This window comes from Branchiostoma lanceolatum, chromosome 12 (genome assembly GCF_035083965.1).
Source record: "Branchiostoma lanceolatum isolate klBraLanc5 chromosome 12, klBraLanc5.hap2, whole genome shotgun sequence".
Lineage (NCBI taxonomy): Eukaryota > Metazoa > Chordata > Leptocardii > Amphioxiformes > Branchiostomatidae > Branchiostoma > Branchiostoma lanceolatum.
The window spans coordinates 16,910,235-16,929,462 of NC_089733.1; the positions used below are offsets into that span (position 1 = coordinate 16,910,235).

General features: G+C 43.1%; 1 protein-coding gene across 1 annotated transcript; it reads left to right on the forward strand.

Moving 5' to 3' along the window:
• The first annotated feature begins 1,977 nt into the window (after nt 1-1,977).
• Nucleotides 1,978-18,791, forward strand: LOC136446310 (homeobox even-skipped homolog protein 1-like). The gene is made up of 3 exons (XM_066444663.1): nt 1,978-2,467; nt 17,014-17,180; nt 18,146-18,791. The coding sequence occupies exons 1-3, from the start codon at nt 2,347-2,349 to the stop codon at nt 18,590-18,592; spliced, it is 735 nt and encodes a 244-aa protein (XP_066300760.1). The 5' UTR covers nt 1,978-2,346; the 3' UTR covers nt 18,593-18,791.
• Nucleotides 18,792-19,228: the final 437 nt, after the last annotated feature.

Sequence of the window (19,228 nt, forward strand, 5' to 3'; positions counted from 1 at the left end):
GGAACTTGGTTGATTTTTTAAATCTTATCCTTCGTCATTTCCTTTGAATCCGTTTCTTTTGTTGTACCACTGTAGGTACTAGTATTTTCTAAAGTATTTACCACTCCTCAATAAGTATTGGTCACTTCGACGGCCCACAGTTGTTGCTGTTATGTAACGATAGCATCAATCATTTCTCGAAGGAAATATTGAATATCAAAATGAAGGATAAAGCCCTTCTCTGTGATGGTAGGTAGATTTTTTAGACAGAAAGATGATGGTAGTGCCATTTGTAGTCTACTATGTATTCTTAAACTTTAAGAAATATAAGTTACGAATTAGGTGGTTTCAATGAAGTGATAATGATGATATTATTTGTTGTTGTGACCGTTGAAGTCGTAACAAATGTTGTAACACATTGATGGACGTAACATACTGATGCTGTCTTAATTTCTCATGGAACCGTTACTGAATAAATGAATGAATGAATTAAGACCTTAATTGTACATATTGTACAAAATGATAGTTTCTAGACACATGTATGTAATGTCAAGCTTTCAGTACGTCAATTCGGCTTCTCTTCACTTCTTTTAATGTTGAAAATGTAACAACAATATGTTTTACAGTCAAAGGTTTTTCTCAACTCATTAGAAATGTTTGTCTGTATTACTTAGGTGTATGACGTAGATAGAAACACAGATTGTTTTAGTCGTATAAAGTTCATCTCTCTCTTTGTTGTTGTATACACATTCTACTACAAAATGGTGCAATTTTTTTTACCCTTCTTCGGTCCTTTATTCCCTTTTCTGTTGTCACTTGTTCGCATGAAAAGTCTGCGCATCGCCGGTAACTTTGTTCTGTTCTTACTCTGATTATCTGAGTGATAGATTGGACTGTCTTAGGAAATACGGCCCTCCATGTAGCAAGCATTGTCGCGTAGAATGTACATGCTACTACAAAATCGTGTTAATTTTTTTCACCTTCTTCGCTCCTTTATTCCCTTTTCTGTTGTCACTTGTTCGCATGAAAAGTCTGCATATCGCCGCTAACTTTGTTCTGTTCTTACTCCGAATCTCCGCTCCGCCGTGGAGTGATAGATTGGACTGTCTTAGGAAATACGGCCCTCCATGCAGCAAGCGGAAACGTACCCGGATTTCCAGGCTCCTATTCATCATTAACTCGCGCAGAAAGGCAACTACATTGGGACAAAAGTAAATTACTGTTGGGGATAAGGAATGACGATTATAGCAGGAGAATTGACGACGGTTACCGTCCTCATAAATCTACCCCAGCAACTTGTCTTCAACTTCCCGAAGTTTAGACGAACCGCGGCGCCGGGGGAGAAGGAAACTCCGTTTCCAAGTTGTTGGGAGTCTCGCGGGTCTCTTTAAGGCACGATTTGATGGAAATGCCGAGAAATCTCCCCAAATTGTGTCATTTCAACCGTCGCCGGGCGGTCCTCCCCTACTTCTGTTATTTGACACAGGAGAGATGCCGAGCTAGTTAACTACATAACACGTAATGAGTAAAAATAACCGGGAAACAAAGATTTAGTGCTCAGTCCTGGTGCGTTAGCCTACTTGGGGTCCATTTCTCGCGAAGGTTAGCTGCGTGTCAGCAATAATTGGAGGTATGGGAAGTAATTTCTGGCGGCTTAATGCCGCATTCTTCAATTCCTCTTTCCCCTTCGCTCTTCTTACTCGCATAGTTTTTGATTTATTCCCCGCTCAGAGAGCGAATCGCTCGGAACGGGCTAGCCAGGATTCTGACACTCGGACGGGGAAACGCGATTTGATCACACGATAATGTCGCTGTAAGTCGGCTGTACGACTACTGAGTGGTGCTTAACTAAGTAATGGTCTACATTATCTTTTGTCCAAATGGGTCTCAAGCGGACATTTGCTTTTTGCACCGTGTAGAATGGAGCGGCATTAAGTCACTGCTATATCTCACTCGTCCTTCCTAGGCTGGGAGCTTAACTAATAGCATCTTCCCCTATAACAGGGATGCTTTATTGCTGTAAGGGAGTTTCGAGCAGAATTGCTTAAAATCATTTCATTATAAGTTCGGCGAATCTATCCAATTGTGATACATAAAACGGCGTGAACTTCTCACCAAGGACTGCTATAACGACGAGCAATTGTTATTTTTTTACCTGGTAATATTTAAATTAGATTTATCTTATTTAAATCCGTACTATTGCTATAATTACCTTTGTGACTCTGCGTGCCAAATCATGGCATCATTGCGGCGTAATTGTCGAGCGGGTAATGGGGCAGTGGTATAAAAAGACCTGCAGCGGGACAGGTAGTCCCAAAGCACGCAGGTGAACAGAACCAGGTGTGTCAAACAGGTAACGGAGAGGAGATGGAGAGGACTGGAGAAGACGCTACCGAGGCAGAACACCTGTCCAAGACGGAGCAAGATCTTGGATGCACTCCAGAAGAGACGACGTCGCCTTCGGCAAACTTCGAGAACAGAGAAGAAGGTAAGTTCTTAGCTACTCTCCTTCAGAAGTTGTTACGTTCATGAATATTCAGGTGGAGTTAGAGAGCGGTAAGGACCTCAAGTATTGATCTATACGAGCCTCAAAGTCTCTACAAGAAGCGGAGTCAGCACGTTTCCTTAAGTTTGTTCGAATGAAATCGCAGAATAAGGAGAAAATTGTCATTGTGATGTCTTCTTTTTTCACATTGCATCTAGATATAGATGTGCAAACATGGTATGTTATTGGAATAAATATACTGTTCTTTCCGAAAGTATCGCTACAGCTACGGTATCTTAAAGTACAGTGACTACTTCTGTGCGATCGCGATTTGTCAGGCTCGTATGTTGGTCAGTCCTATTTTAAGCCATCATGATATCACCTAGATTTCTATATTCCTACAAATATGTATCCGAAGTTCGAATGCACGTATAGAAACAGGTAAGGATGTGGCTTCTGTTCCTTGTGGTTCCACCACCTGTGGTATATGTCATGAGGTTTTGTTTCTTCTGTATTCCACTTGACGAAGTCTCGCGGTTGAGCAGCCGTTCCCATTGACTTTTTGCACGCCGTAGTAGCTGATTGTGATGAGCGCAATCGCCACACAATGGCCATCCCGGCCGCGGCCCGCATGCCCAAATCATCGCCGGCGCAGTGGCGCTGAAAAAAAACCCATTACCTTGTATCGTCTGCTCGGCTGCGGAACCAGCCTGTTTCACCTGCCCCGACCGTGAGAAACGTCATCCTGCCGCCGAGCGGCCTGATACCGGGCGGTGATAGTGACGTGCGCCCGCTTATATTACTGACGAAAGTAGCTTTATCACAAGCCCAATGGTTTCCGGGTTAGGGCTCGCTGGCGATGAAAGATAGAGTGAAGCTATATTTCTTTCGGACGTATTCGGTGAATGCGGTCCACTTTGCGCCATCTATCACCAGTCGGCGGTAAAAGCATTGCCCAGATGAGGAAAGGCGATGTGTTTGTAATGTGGTCACTTCGTCTACGTGTTGCGCACTCGAGGCCGAACCCGAACTCAACCACTCAACTAACTCCGCAACTGGAAAACACACTGCCACTGGCATGGGTTATCGCAAAATGTCGTCTTTCTCCTTCTCCACTTTCCTTTGACTGGTAACATCTACTAACATGATTCCACCACGGTGCATAATTTCAACACCCTGAAAAAATGCGTCCAAATTCCTGTATGTCTAGACTGTGCATACCTGGGGGTGCTGCACTAGAGATCTCTCAACACGCTGTTTTTCAAAGTGGCGAACCCAAACTCTACCGCTCAATTCCGCAACTGAAAATAACTCACTGGGTCTCCGCAAAATGTCTTCTTTCACCTTCTCTTCTCCACATTCCTTTAACTTGTAACATCTACTAACATAATTCCACCAGGGTACATAATTCTACCACCCTGGAAAGATACACCCAAACAGATCTCAAACCCAACGTCCCTATGATGCACCCCTGTATATCTAAACTCTGTACATCTGGGGGGTGCTGCACTAGAGATTTCTCAAACCCGCAGTTTTTCGAAGTGGCGGATCTATGTAACCCGACGGATCAATGTTAATGGAGGTTATGTGTTGCGCGCTCGTGGCCGAACTCAAAGTCCACCATTTAACTCCCCAACTAGAAAACACACCGGGTTATCGAAAAATGTCTTCTTCCTGCCCTCTCCACTTCTAAAAATTCGTAATGCTATATCTTACAGATTATTAGCTATGTTAAAGCAAATTGGTTGGTGCGCGATTTTACGTCATTGCTTCATAACATCATACAAACTTTACGACGTGTATCTGACAAATTATAATATTGATTTTGATAATAGAAGGATCTGCGGATGTTTTGACTTATTTCAAAAGTAAGGATTTTTGTCAGGGGTTTGCCCTAACTTCGTGTAATCGGGGGTATACATTCTGTTTCTACTAGACCATTTGAGTAAGATACTCGTTTTGTAAAATTACCAAAAATACTCCTGCGGAAAAAGACAAGGTGCTTCGATCTAAGAAAAAAAGATGTGTTTCATGATGAATCCATAGCATAACACATGTGAACATCTGGACAGAAAAGTGAATTCAAGCTGAAAGTGTGGAAGAATTCTTTATATGTCTTAAAAGAAGAAAAAATAAAGTCGAGAAAGGCATCGCAAAAACAGAGAATCCTAGTACTGTATCTTCTTGTAAATACCTAGCCTACAAAACAACACACGACTGACTCAAAAGTAGGAAATATATTCAGTGCTGAACTAAAGTAACTGGTGTTGCAGTAGAACATACCAGTTAATACTAAGTCCAGCTCTTTATGTTGAAAGGAATGATGTCTTGGTCAGGAAATCACGATACGCTGTACTCACGGCGTAATATTTTCATTTGTTTTAACCATGTTTGCGGTATGGAGTCCAGAACATGTTTTGTCTTTGTTACATGCCTTTCTTGTACTGTCTCCAAAATATAAAATCCATAGTTCTTGTTGTTTAGCATCTTCAGTTTAACCAAAGGTCCAAAATACTTCCTTTTGTTACGCATTGAGTCTTCTTCGATACCTGTTGTCTTTGTCGTAGACTCGTAGTATATGACACGTTATGATGCATCAAATATAACTCCCTCCCTACTATGGCTCATACACACTCTCATATTTATATTGGCTGTAGAAGACGTTAGCAATGTAATGGTTAAAGATAACAAAACGTCTATCTCATATTACATATTTCTACACTCTTTTAAAGGAAGGAATTCTCAAATACGGCGAGAAACGTTACTCTTATGTCCATAAAGACACTTAGATCCGCTGCTGTATATATTATATGGTCTCATATATGATCCCTTGTACATGTACATATTGCGTGTATGCTTTTGATTCAGCTTGAAACGCTTCCCTACAGCAAGTTTCAATCTGAGTTTGACATTACTAACTAAGTAAGTTAGATAAATGTGACTTTAGTCACCATCTCTAGAAGGTGTATAGAATTAGACCGTATGAAAAGATTAATGTGCTACTGCGAGAACATTACGAAAGAAAAGGCCGTAAAACTTGTTCGAGCGCACTAAATATTCTGTCCGGGTCACGACGTGTGCTAAACAGCACCCTAGCGACCAGACTCAATCAACGGGTCGCATGTCTGGTCCTGGCGGGGCAATCGTCACCTCGCCCCGTAACGAATCCGTCTATGTCTCGGTCTACCTAATAACGAGGTCGTGATCGATGGCCTTGCTAACTCCTCTCCGTTTGAAGAATAACCGAAAACGACCCGGACTGTGACTGACAAAGTTCGCGCCCTTTTCACTGACCGCTAGTTCAGACAATCTGTCGTAAACATAGTCGCGCATTCAGAATCACCGAATACTAACGGTACCTTTCTAAGAAAATTTCAACAGGAGCTGTGGTAGTAGACATAACGATTATCAATTTTTCGTTTCTAAAAAAACTTGAAACGAAAGACATGAACAGTGTTGTGATGTCGCGTCTCTACAATCTGATATAATAAGCAATTATCGGTTATGAAGTATGATGTATATGGTGATTTCGCCAAATTATAACATTCGTTATAGAAGGTATGTTTTAAAGTGTGCTCATGTTATGTAAATAGCAGTAGCTCTTTTTTCAATACCCTATCTAAAACATGATATGCGCACAAGCTATCAAGTAAAGCAACAGTTCCATGGCAGTCGTGTTATGTCTTCACATTTATTGTCGGCTTCAAATTTCAATCGCCCTTTTAATGATTACAGTATTTATGTTTCTCTCATGTAACACTTAACCTTCGTGCGTCTTACGCAAATCCTCAAAATGTCACGGTGTCGCGCTGATGCGTTATTCCTGTTGATGCTGACATTAAAACACCACCACAAACTTTAACCGCAAAATGTCATCGTTGTCGGAAAGCCGACCGTATTCGGGGAGAGCTCTGCGTGCCGACACCTCGTAAAGTTGTGCAAAGCGCTGCAATCAAACTCTGTCACCGCAGTCACCCAAAGAAAATAGAGCTTGTAATAGAGGGGGAATCATCGTAGCAGATAAATGGTACCACGTCAACTACCTAGCGCTGCTTTAAATTTTTCCGTACCAGGGTCATTAGGCAGGGTGGGGTTCGATTAGCGCCCCCACCGGCTACTTTGTGTATTGCACAAGAGGGTGTGATGCTTGCAAAACGAAGCATCTTTCACGTTTTTTTTTGTACAAAATCTTTCTTTTATTCCTCTTTTTCCGTTGATCTTAACTTTTTAGAATAATTTCCTTATGCTCACAGGTATTACTGTTAAAAGGAGCTTTTCTAAATGTTTGGGTCTCAGTTTTAAATCAACCATAAAACAATATTCTCCAAGCAGAGGTTCGGCTCCGGCTTGTTTTGGCGTCTTTTTATGCGTTTTTGTCAAGATTTCTTTTTAGAATAAGAAAGCCCGACAAAAACGCAAAAAAGACGTCAAAAACAAGCCACGGCCCACCTCTGCTTAGAGAGTATGAAAAAATACCAACATCTACAACCGATTAAGCAAAACTGGCTGTACCTCAAAATTATTTTTCCCTGTAACCTCCGTCCACCGGGTTACATAAATCCGCCACTTTGAAAAACAGTGGGTTTAAGATATCTCTAGTGCAACACCCCCATGTATGCACAGTTTAGATATACAGGAGTGCATTATATCCTGGGGGACGTTGGGTTGGAGATCTGTTTGGACGTATTCAGGGTGGCGGAATTATGTACCCTTGTGGCATCATGTTAGTGGATGTTATACAGTAGAATCCGCTTAACTGCGCCACCCATTTGTCAGCGTTTGCCGATTTTAGCGCACCTTTTCAGTTAACTTGTCGAGGATTTTTGAAAAAAAATGGTGCAGTTAACCGGCATTGGTGGTGCAATTACATGGAAGGTGCGTTTATCCGAGGTGCAATTAAGTGGCTTCGTCTGTACGTACACCGGCTCTGATGAATGTGCCTGTGACTTTGTCAGTTGAACGATTCCCTCAGTAATTCCCGCGAAGCAACCTCACAAATCATCTCCGCATCCCGCTCGTCATGCCCGGCGGCTGCCCCCCACCCACTCCACCGCCTCATTATCCTGGTAATTGGGCGGCGGAAAGTTTCTGCTGTAACGGGCGCGAGCGGTGATCGGGTCCGCTCCGTGACGAATCCATCCTGCAGCACTTTAATCATCACATTCATCATGGGCAAATTAGCCCTTTTGACGTCCCACACGAACGGGAAAGTTGGCGGGGAGCGTGCCGCCGTTCCCGGGGAGTTTGACGCGGCGGGTTCTTCATCTTCGCAAGTTGTGAAGTGTGTGACGTGTGTGATGTACGTGTTGATGCGCGGTGGAAAACTTCTTGGCCCTGGACCGACCATAAACATCGAGATATCATCTTCATAGAAATCATTTTGTCTTCATTTATGATAATAGTGTCAACGTGTATCATTTATAATTGGAAATTTGTTGACCGATTTAAATGCGATGTTTTGGTCGATTTAACGATTTTTATCTGCAATGGGAGAATGGAAACCGTTGAGCCAAAGCGGTGCACAAATTGTAAACCTCTGGTCGACTAACTCATTATTAAATTATTCAAACCAATGTGGGCAGTTTGTACCCTTTCAGATACCCACGGAGTTTGGTGGAAGCTGTTATATTGTCGCTTGAACAATGATCGCCAATTTTGGGGACGCACAATCATTTGTTTAGCTAGAGGGAATATTCAGAAAGTTGAAATGATGTTCCAAACATTTCCAAAGTGCCAAATCTCTAAAAAGATGAATAGTTATACCACACAAAGAATTGAGAATATTTGTAAAAAGTGACAATAGCAACCCCCTTGATGACTTGGAATGGACTGAAAATATAATCATTATGCAATATGAAGATAATGAATAGATCCAGATCGAAAACGGTATCTTGTCATGGACATTTGATAACAAGAAGAGAAACTATACATATGCATCGTGACATATGCTAGAACTAGCGTAAACTACATATAAAGGAATGATACAGTTATTGCACAATCTATTTCTTTATTGCTATTGGTATGTGTACATTTTTATCCTATTTTTTATGCTGTATGTTGTGCGGAAAAAACTGGTAAATGTGATTTATATCATCTGTTTTGTCTCCCCTCCATTCATTGTAATGGTCAAGTTAGATAAAGAAATAAAGAAATTGTTGACGTTGAAAATCAAACCGTTCAATAACGAAAAGCCTGTCATGTATTGATCCAACAAAAAGACCAAATGTTACCATGGTAACACGTGACTGACAGTACACACATAAAAGGTCAACAATGATTCAAACGAACTCTATATTCAAGAGGGGCGAATTTCATGTCAGTCAATATTCCCTGTCCGTTGTTGCGCATCACCATCGCTGACCTACCGCGGTATTGAACATTTCTTGACTAAACGACGAAGCCGCGTCGACTTATTTACCAAATGATGCGAAACCCAAGTCCATTTTTGTGTTAATCCTTCTGTGAATCATCATTGGGCACTTAATGACTTTGCACGTGTCGCCAGAATAGGTGATTATGATGAGTACAAACGGCGTGTATTTCTATGGTGATGAGGCCGGACATTGATGCCACCGTGACAATACAACCCGTGGAATTCAGAACAATGTGACATAGACTGTCGCAGATGTACCTCTGTGTCTTTATGCGTGCCGAAAGTGGCAGATGGACATCTAATGGAGATGAGAATGACTTCTGTCTCCATAAACACACAAAGAAAGGGGCATTATCATGTCATAAACATCATCACTTCCACCGTGTCCTTTTTTCACACATGGGGGGGGGGGGGACGCTCAATATGTCCCTTCGCGAAAAGGTAGCTAGGATTAGCCTGGGTGCCATCCTTTTTCTACCGGGGCTCCTTCACTCGCTACCCTATTAAAATTTTTTTTAGGGTAGCGAGTGTAGGAGTCCCGGTAGAAATAGGATGGCACCCAGGCTAAGCTAGGATGCGATGATTTCTGTTTGGTCTCCTTGGTTTTGTCATCTCCTTTGCCGCATTCGGTTCAAATATAGCTACTCCTACCAACTGACACTGACGGCAGACTTCGCGAATGATCACAGTTACATGTACATGAGAGGGTCATGAGAGTGTGGGTTGTGTGTATTATGTTAGGTTGTGTGGACGAAAACCATATTTGCGCCTAACACAATATTGTAATTTGTGGATTTCTAAATCCATTGCCGTTTTCACTCAACAGCGTAGCCCTGGGAAAACGTTGTTGACGTTTCAGAGCAGGTGTATATAATTTTGAGTAACGGTAAAGCCGGGTTAAACCCCGGCATCTGTTCCGGTGACCCGCGTGACCTCTACTTGACCCCGCCAGACGCCATATTGCAAATGGCGGCCGTCCGTCCCGGTCAGCAGGTGTTGTACATAGTGGAGGTGTGAATCGCACCGCGGGGTCATTATCACCGGCACGTGGCCACTCCAGCCCGCAGTCTGCTCTTACTAGTGGTCCCAAAATGGTGATTAGATGCCCCCCTCCCCCAACAGGGGCTGGGTCGGAGTTCAGACGTTCGTAGTGTAATCTCGTTCCCAGGGGACCGATTGCCTATCATCTACATTGTCCATGTCAGTTCTTGTTAACTGCTGATTTCTTTTGCTGTTGTTTTTTTGTATTCTTTTATCAATCAACGCTTTTCCTTGACTACGTTTTGATATTTTTTTACTACGCCACGAAGTTGACATTTCGTCAACCCCAACGGACTTTTTATTCACCAAGGTTTCTTATGATACCGACTTTTTAGACAGGTAACGTTACATACTTGTTTTGCAATCCTGTGGTATTTGTAGTGTGTTGGTTTGTATACGAGTTTGTTGCAAGAAACACACAACAAATTTCAAACTGTGTTGTTGCGTCGTCAGTAAATGACTCAATTGAAGCCCAGAACAGTGACTTCCATGAAAATAGCTTCAAAACAAAGACTGATACTCAAGTTACAAGTTTACATTCTAAGAAAGTGTGGCACTTTATCATAAAACACACACAATACACCAAATTGAACACTGACTAAATGAAAAACTCGATAAATATACAAATCTCAGCTTATTGTTTGGTCAATGATACTTGTATGATTTTGATACCTTTGTTTTAGAAGTCAAACTCAAAAATCTTAGATTATATTCCGTAGTAGTTTTAGAATAGTCACTTTTTTACTTGTCATCATTGTTAACGTTAACTTGCACTGTCTGTATTCTTTTTTATATACAGTTTCATATACATCGTTTCATATACATTGTTTCATGTTGCAATTACTTTTGATTAGCCCTCGGGCAAGAACTTGCAAATAGACTTTCTACTATATGCACGAGAATATGGAATATGTGAGAGGGGAGTTGGGTGGTTATTAGTGTACTAGTGTCTCGTAGCCAACTTAACTCTTCTCTAACATCCGAGAAAACATGTTTTCTTTGAGTCTGCTGTTGAACATCCATTCTCCTTAATCCTCGGGTTTTAGTTGTCGTGGCCGCTGGCTAGCACTTGCTCCTTCCAAACGTTGCCTATAAAGCCACCGTGGCAATGATGAAGCTGCTGTGCCTCCGAGAAGGTAAACCATTAGCGCGATCTGATTGACTCCAACTTGGCGAGAGTGACACGGGCTGACTTCATTTCCCCGCGCATCAATATACAACTTCGTTAGGCGTAATTCGTAATAGTTATCATTATCGTGACAAATGGCGGTTTCTGTCCACCAGCTCGCACCAGGGTAGACCCCGCATGGGGGCTTCTGTCGGAAGAACAGACGGTAACTGGGCTTGACGACGTCGGGTGGTTTACGACGTAGCGGGGGGTGGGGTGAGGGGGCGTGGGGAGCAACTCTGGGAGCAATTTTGCTCTGACGTTGTCGTATCCTCTCATAGATAAATGTGATTTCGCTGTTCTGTTCGTTTCGTGCTTTGGTTACAGAGCTAGAGAAAGAATTGTAATTGAAATGCGGTCGGTCGTTGAAATGGAATGGATAAGGGACCTGACGAATGTGTTGGATGAAATAGTGAAAAGACTTTTTGATGAAAAGATGAGAAATGATGAGACAGACTTTGGATAGATTTGTGGATCTATGAAAGACTGCGATAGAACGAAGAGGGAAACGGAATGAATGAAGAAGTGAAGCAGTGGAGAAGAGATTCATCAGCTTTCTTGAAGTGAACAGAATTATATGAAAGGACGGATAAATAGTGTCTCTCTGTGCAAGGAATTGCAATTCCTATCGACCAATAACAAAACAAGATTAACCAACAGATTTGATAGTTGTTTCATCTTAATTCAAACAAATAAGACCTCCAATAAATCGATCTGAAAATCTGTACAACTTGTACATGTACTTTGTACTTGAAGTGTTCCTACATTGGGATCAGGTATAGCGGATGCCTAGTTCCTTTAGAGATCAAGAGGAAATTTATTGCACAACAATCGTACACGGTACAATGAATTGCAACAACTATTAATCATACTTTAAATGCTTTCGAGTTCGCGGTGGTTTTTATTTCGCGGTAGGGAGAAAATGGAGTGTTCGCGGTGGTTTTAAGTTCACGTATGAAACAATAGTAGCGCTACAGTCATAGATGGACAAAAAGTTTCGCGGTGGTTTTAAGTTCGCGCTGAAGAGTTCTCCGCGAAAACCGCGAACATAAAACCACCGCGAACAATTCTGCATTTACACAATATAGAGAATAGCGGGTACAGTTGTGCGCCCCTCCCACAGCGGTCGCCGCATTCAAGCCGGCGCTTCTCCGCTTGTAAGATTTATGTCCTCCCGTCTTCGTTCCTTGTTAGGCATTAGACACTAAAGGGGGAAATCTTCCGTGCAAACACTGTATATCAGCACGTCACCCGTGCACGAGGCCCAATTATCAGGTGCTCACCCCTTTTCTCACTCTTTTTCCTGGGGATTAACCACCGCACGAGCTTGCCCCGTGATTGATGAGCTTCTCCTTGGGACCCCAGTGGGACCCCGCCCGAGGCTTGCCGTTCTCCGCTTCGGTAGCCCCGCGTGGGGATGATCGATGGCACCACTTAAGACTTGCCAGCGTCGAAGGCAATTAGTCAACTCCAAATGACCTTTTCCCGTCCCAAAATTCCTCGTTAGCGGTACGGGAGACTAGTTTGTGCGGGGGTAGATGGATATTTACCGCCGACTCTCTCCCGTTGATGGAGATTATAATTGTCGTCGAGTCATCCCTCCTATTGCATACACATATGTTTTCCCAACGAAAACAAATGTCAGGGTGGATTGAACGGAATGAACTCATCAGGAAAATACATTAAATTTAGATTGTACGATCGTGGGCTGTCAGGAGCTAACGTCGCCTCGTCGGTTGTGAAATGATGAGATGCGCCTGTGCCGTACACAGACCTATAAGTAAAGTACTCAGTAATGTTAATGTGGTGTATATATATTCCACGGGGGAGAGAGTAGAGCCTTGCAGGAAAATGCGTTGCCCTTTCGCCAATGATGTCATTTTTTTCGTGTTTTGTTGTACATATGAGAGTTGCGCGACGAAAAGTTGTATCTTCTTACAGCTCATTGCAGTTTATCACAAACGTTTTGGAAATAGGAAAACTCGAATGACAATGAAATATCTTAAGTTATATTCGGTGAAGATGAAGAGGAAAGTCGTCTTCTATCATGTTTCTTGAAACTTTCTTAAAGACGCATCCCACCCCGCACTTCTGACGTCTAAGAAAGCCACTTGTCTTCTTGATTAATGGGTATAATCATGGAGTTCACACCAGGAAATGTTAAAAGAAGGAGAAGGCTTATAAAACGAAAGGTCAATCTGTGAACTTGGCTTTGTTGTTTCGTATTGAGTATTAAATTGTCAAGACGTTGTGTCTTGTCTTAATCTCTCGAAATGAAAGCCATTAATAAGCCTGACATCATGTTTAATTACTTTCCTGTGGTTAAAAAGAAATTGCGTCGAAGTCGCTAGTGAAAATTCAACGCGCATGTGAAGCCCCTGTCTCACATTTAGGACCTTTCCACGACTTACTCCCGACCTCTCCCCAACCAAATTCGGCGCTGGGTTGGGAGTAGCCTGGAATCCATCCTATTCTAGCTACAGTTCGCTCCTCTGATTGCATCCAAGAGAATATGACTACTATCCTGACTTTGATTAGTTTTATATGTAAACATTCAAAGTCGTCTGGCGCAAGAGACTTTAGAAGACTAGTAGGCAAACCACGCCAACCAACTCCCAACCACAGATAGCCTTCCTCACAACTCTAACTCTCAACCATGGTCTGGAGAAGGTCGGGAGGCCCCGGTCGGCTATGTGTGACAGGGGCTTAACTCCCAACCAGGGTCTGGAGAAGGTCGGGAGGCCCCGGTCGGCTATGTGTGACAGGGGCTTAACTCCCAACCATGGTCTGGAGAAGGTCGGGAGGCCCCGGTCGGCTATGTGTGACAGGGGCTTAACTCCCAACCATGGTCTGAAGAAGGTCGGGAGGCCCCGGTCGGCTATGTGTGACAGGGGCTTAACTCCCAACCATGGTCTGAAGAAGGTCGGGAGGCCACGGTCGGCTACGGTGACAGGGGCTTAACTCCCAACCATGGTCTGGAGAAGGTCGGGAGGCCCCGGTCGGCTATGTGAGGCAGGGGCCTGGGCGCATGAAGAGATGTTTCAAGACTACATTGCCTTCGTCATACAACATGCAAGTAGTTGTTCGATGCAAGTGGTAACGAATAGCGTCTGGAAGTTTTTAGTTGTGTGGATGAACCGTATTGTACGTTTTAGCTGACTGCAAAATTTTGTTTAATACAATGTGACTACAGTCACTGAAGTGTCGGTGCCAGCACACTCAGCGTTCCGGAGAGGGATACAACCTGGCGGTATGTTTTAGATAAGGCATATTTGGTACTGCAGCAGAACATCCGGTTTTGATATCTTGTGTTCTGGACAAGCTATGGTCACGAATTTTGAGTGGTATCCGTAGAAAGGTCTTGGAAAGAAGACACAGAATCTTAGGCTCTCCAGTAATTTCGATTTTTCTTTGGAACTGCATGGGCATTTCGGTTGCAGACATTTAATCAGGATAAGTTAATTTTCATGACTTTTTACCTGTAGGTAACTTTGGTAAAGACCAACGCAATGGGGTTTACATGCAAATTAGGACATCATTTGCATAATTGATGAGGATAATCTATATTTCAGTTGTGCTAAATGACATGAACTTTATTTCTGCATGCACCTTTGCTGTGTTTTCTTAACTTTTACTATTTGTTTTACGTTAGATCATTTAACAACTTAACTGAAGTTTCTTGCAGTTAACATCTAGGCCACGGCATGTCCCTTGAATGAGATTATGTCCATATCTTTTGAGGAGACTCTCAACTTAAAGAAAGTAGGAAACAGCGAGTTGTTCTCCAAGTTCATTTAGATGTTGTTATCGTAACGATAACGGTTGGAGACGGTGACTGAGATCATGTCTATATCTATTGAGGAGACCTCTCAACTTAAACAAATTAGTTTGTTCTCCAAGTACATTTAGATGTTGTTATCGTAACGATAACGGTACTTGGAGACGGCCCCTACATCCCAAGTCTGATCTGGCCTTTCCAGCGACAGACTTATACGTCTGTGTGTCGTTAATGAGAGCTGAAATGATGGTATCATCGACTAGTTCCACTTCACTTAAAGGGCAACATCCCCCAGAATTAATGGCCGCTGCCAAGCCGCTCTTCCCGTGACGAGTGAGGGATGACCGCCGCGGTCATTACCGGGAGCCGCCGGGGGAGGGGGGGGGGGGCTTGACCGTGAATAATAGTCAGCTCATAGTTTCAAAGTTTATTGCACAACAATTGTAACAGGTACAATGTATGGCAACTAACATATGATATAATATAAACAAGTACGAAATATTTAAACTAGTGCACTAATCTAACATCATTACGCAATACATAATAGAATGGAATGGTACGTTTCACATGATGGCACGGTTTCTGTTTTGCATAGTATTATATATATATATATATATTGGCCTGGTTAGAGTGATACAGAGTCAGGGAATGATAGAACTATGTTGAATATTTTGCAGAGCTTTATCTGCTGCCGGGGATGGGGGAAGGGGGGGGGGGTGACCGTAAAGCGGGGGAAATTTCAGAATTGCAGAACTTTCTTTGCACGACGTGTGTTCCACATCATCTTTCTTGCAGAAGTATATACACAAGACACACTTTGAAAATCAACCACGTACAAGATGACTAATTTAAAAATAAAAGGAGGCACCTAGACTGACCCCTTCGTCAGATCAGTAAAATCTGGAGGGCGCAAGGAAAAATTATGTGCATCCGACTTCCGATACATCACGGTACACGGTACAATGTATGGCAACAACTATGAAACATAATACAACGTATAGAATAAAAGTTAACATCCTAATTACTAATACATAAAGGGCTACCATATGTCTTTGATATAGTGTTACAATCGAGTGGGACTAATCATTAGTTTGGGTATTCTTTCTAATGACAAAGCAGTCTTTTATATATTTACCTATTTTTGCATCGTGGGGGTTGTTGCATCTAAAGGTATATGGAAAATCTGTTGTAAATAAAGAGGCCAAGGTTTCTAAATGTCAACGACAAGCAAGGGAGTCTTGGACGGGCAAAACGTAGTGTCCATCATGTAACTAAGTATCGGATCATGACAACACCAATTAGAGAACGGTGTTTTGTCATGAGGACGACATTACAGAGCGACATGTGATTAAACTTAAGTGTAGAGTCGAAAATTGATTTCGCTATTCAACCAGATAATAAGTGGATATTATAACTTCCTCGACGGAAGAATCCGTCTTATGATATAGACGTCATTATTCTGGAAATTCATAATTCTTCCGAAAGTTCATTAGCGAGAAAGGTTTCCTAGATATACATGTAAACTTCCTATAGCTCAACTGGTGGCAGCCTCACAGTTGAGCTCCTGGTTCCAATTAGTTGGTAAATGGGAGTCCCCGGTTCGCTGCTGGGAAGGGCACTTCGGTTGGGGCTGCACCCGTCTTTCGTAAGGGACGTAAAATGGGTCCCGTGTTTGAGGAGGTGCCTCGAGCACGTTGATGTGGGAGGGCTAGTAACCCCTCCCTGTGAAAATATACCCTGCTTCTGAAACAGCAATGTAACTTGCTGCCCAATGTGCTGCCACTATAGCTAGCTGGGCACTACAGAGGTCTGAAAGAACTAACATGTTTACTCCAAAGCGAAGACAATTATAACATTTATACGTGTGCTCATCAATTTGATCAAAAGACGGGTACTAGAGAACGTGCACTTTTTATTTTTTCATCTTCCATAAGCTTTCTTGAGTCACTCTCTTTCAAAGTGTGAAACAAAATCGACCCCCGACCTGTTTCAAAATTTTATTCAGTTGCTTGAGTAATTGTTTTTGGCGTGTCTCTGAGTGTCGTTTGAAGTTGTAAGGTTTCTTTCACACAATAGTGATGCATTGTTTCTTATACACTTAAATTGTTCAACGTTGATGAACGTTGTTTGAAATTGCAAGGTTTCTTCTACACAACAGTGATGATTTGTTTGTTTGCTCTTTTTTCCAGACCAGGGTCCCCGACCGCTGCCCCCTCCCGTCCGGCGTTACCGCACGGCCTTCAGCAGGGAGCAGACAGCGCGACTCGAGAAGGAGTTCCATCGCGACAACTACCTCTCACGCCCGAGGAGATGCGAGCTGGCGGCCGCTCTCAACCTACCGGAAACGACTATCAAGGTACAAACTAACTGTGAACGTCTGAAGAAAGGCGGGGTCCCTCTCTCAGTTTTTTTACGTCGTTTTGTGACAGACAAGGACGGCGTGGCACTGCACTCAAGTTTTACATAACTTATTTCAACAGTGCCACGTACAGATAACAATATACCCAATTCTACACTTGAGTGGAGTGAGGAAAGTCGTGTAAATTGCCTTTCCCGAGGGCACAACATCGGTGGCGTCAGGGGGATTCGAACCCGGGACCGCTGGGTTCTGGGCCGAAGACCCTGGCCGAAGACCCTGCCGTTACGCCACACGACCCCTCTCCCAGTTCTAAACTGAACTGGTGAGGACCCTGCTGCATTGAGCCACCGATACACGTCCTTCTATAATGTATATGTATAGTGTATATGTACACATGTATTACTAACCTACCAATCCACTTGTCCTGTCCTTTGCACATACAAAATCAGTTGTTTATGTTCCTTAGCGTATTTTCTTTATTTCCCTTCGTTTATTTGAACCGGGCACCAATGCGCAACTGCTGATAATCCCAGATATTAGAGGCTAAGGAGTAGAGATGAGAGAAGTAGAATAAAATTTTAAAAAAGAGAGAAATTAAGACGAAATGTTTTGTCCAGGTAGGAAAAAAGAACAAGGGAACGTGAGAAAGTGGACGGAAAGAAAAGAGAGACATAGTAAAGATAGGGAAAGAAAGAAGAAAAAAAAACTATTATTCAGTTTACCTGACTTTTCTATGAGAAACAGGCCGTTTTGCAATTAGTTCACAAAGGGAATGATTCCAGTAATATCTTGATATGAAAATGTAATTAGAAACCCGTTAAGCCGGAAAACCGCCATTAGTTTTTCATTATATCTGCACGCTATGGTACCATTGATTGTAATTGTTTAGAATACAAGGTGACCAAAATGGTAACAAAACGACTTCTGTTGACTCATTCTCTCCATCCCTCCATCCTCCCCAGGTGTGGTTCCAGAACCGGCGGATGAAAGAGAAGAGACAGCGGATGGCGTCCTGGCCTCACCTGGCGGACCCTGCCATGTCTCACCTGTGGTTCGGGGGGAAACAGCCCGGTATCGCCCCCCACCCCGGCTTCAGACTCCCCCCGAAACCGACCCCGTACCCTTCCCCGTTCCGCAGTCCGTTAGAAACTATGCTGGGCAGTCCGTACTTCCGTTTCCCCACGCCTGCTGAGATGCTGTTCCACGCAAGTAGACACGCCCCTCTCTACCCGGACCCTGCCCTCCCCTTCACAGACACGTATGGACTCTTCCGCGATCACCCTCTCCTGACGTCCTCGCTGCCTACCATGAGAGCGGAGTTTCCCAAACTGGACGGTTTCACTGCGGCGGAGGGGTTCTCACTGTTCCAGAAAGCCAAGCAAGCAGAACAGAAGGACATGTCGAGGTGAACACCCGGTTTAGACGTTCTAAACTAAAGTCAAAATGACCTCGCGTGTCACAAAACGTTGTGGTCTATAGCTGGACTCCTCCTTGACTTTGTTGTATTTCAAGGAAAAGTTGTACGTATAGCCCATGTCATGCAACCAGGACCTTCCCATGACTTTACTCCCGACCACTCTCCAACTACGGTTGACGGTGGGTTAAGAGTAGTCTGGGATCTATTTATTATAATCTAGCTCCACTCCGCTCCTCTGATAGCATCCAAGCAGAATAGGACTGTCCTGACTTGGATGTTTCAAAATTTGCGCAGACGTTTAGCACAGACGCCTTTTAAAGGAAAGCTACACAAAAAAATTGAAAAGCCTACTATACTATGCTGAATATACCTAAAGTCAAGTTCGTACTTCAAGTTGTTTGACATAAGTCCGTCATAGTTCTGGGATCTTCCACCGTTTGCAACTTCTCTATGTCAAACAAGTAAGAACCTGACTTTGGGGTATATTTAGCATAGTATAGTAGGATTTTCAATTCTTTGTGTAGCTTTCCTTTAAGTGTAGGCACTCTCACCGACTAACTTTCGACCACAGATGACCTTGCTCACGACCAACCATGGGCAGGAGGCCATGGTCTGTAGTGTCTGGCAG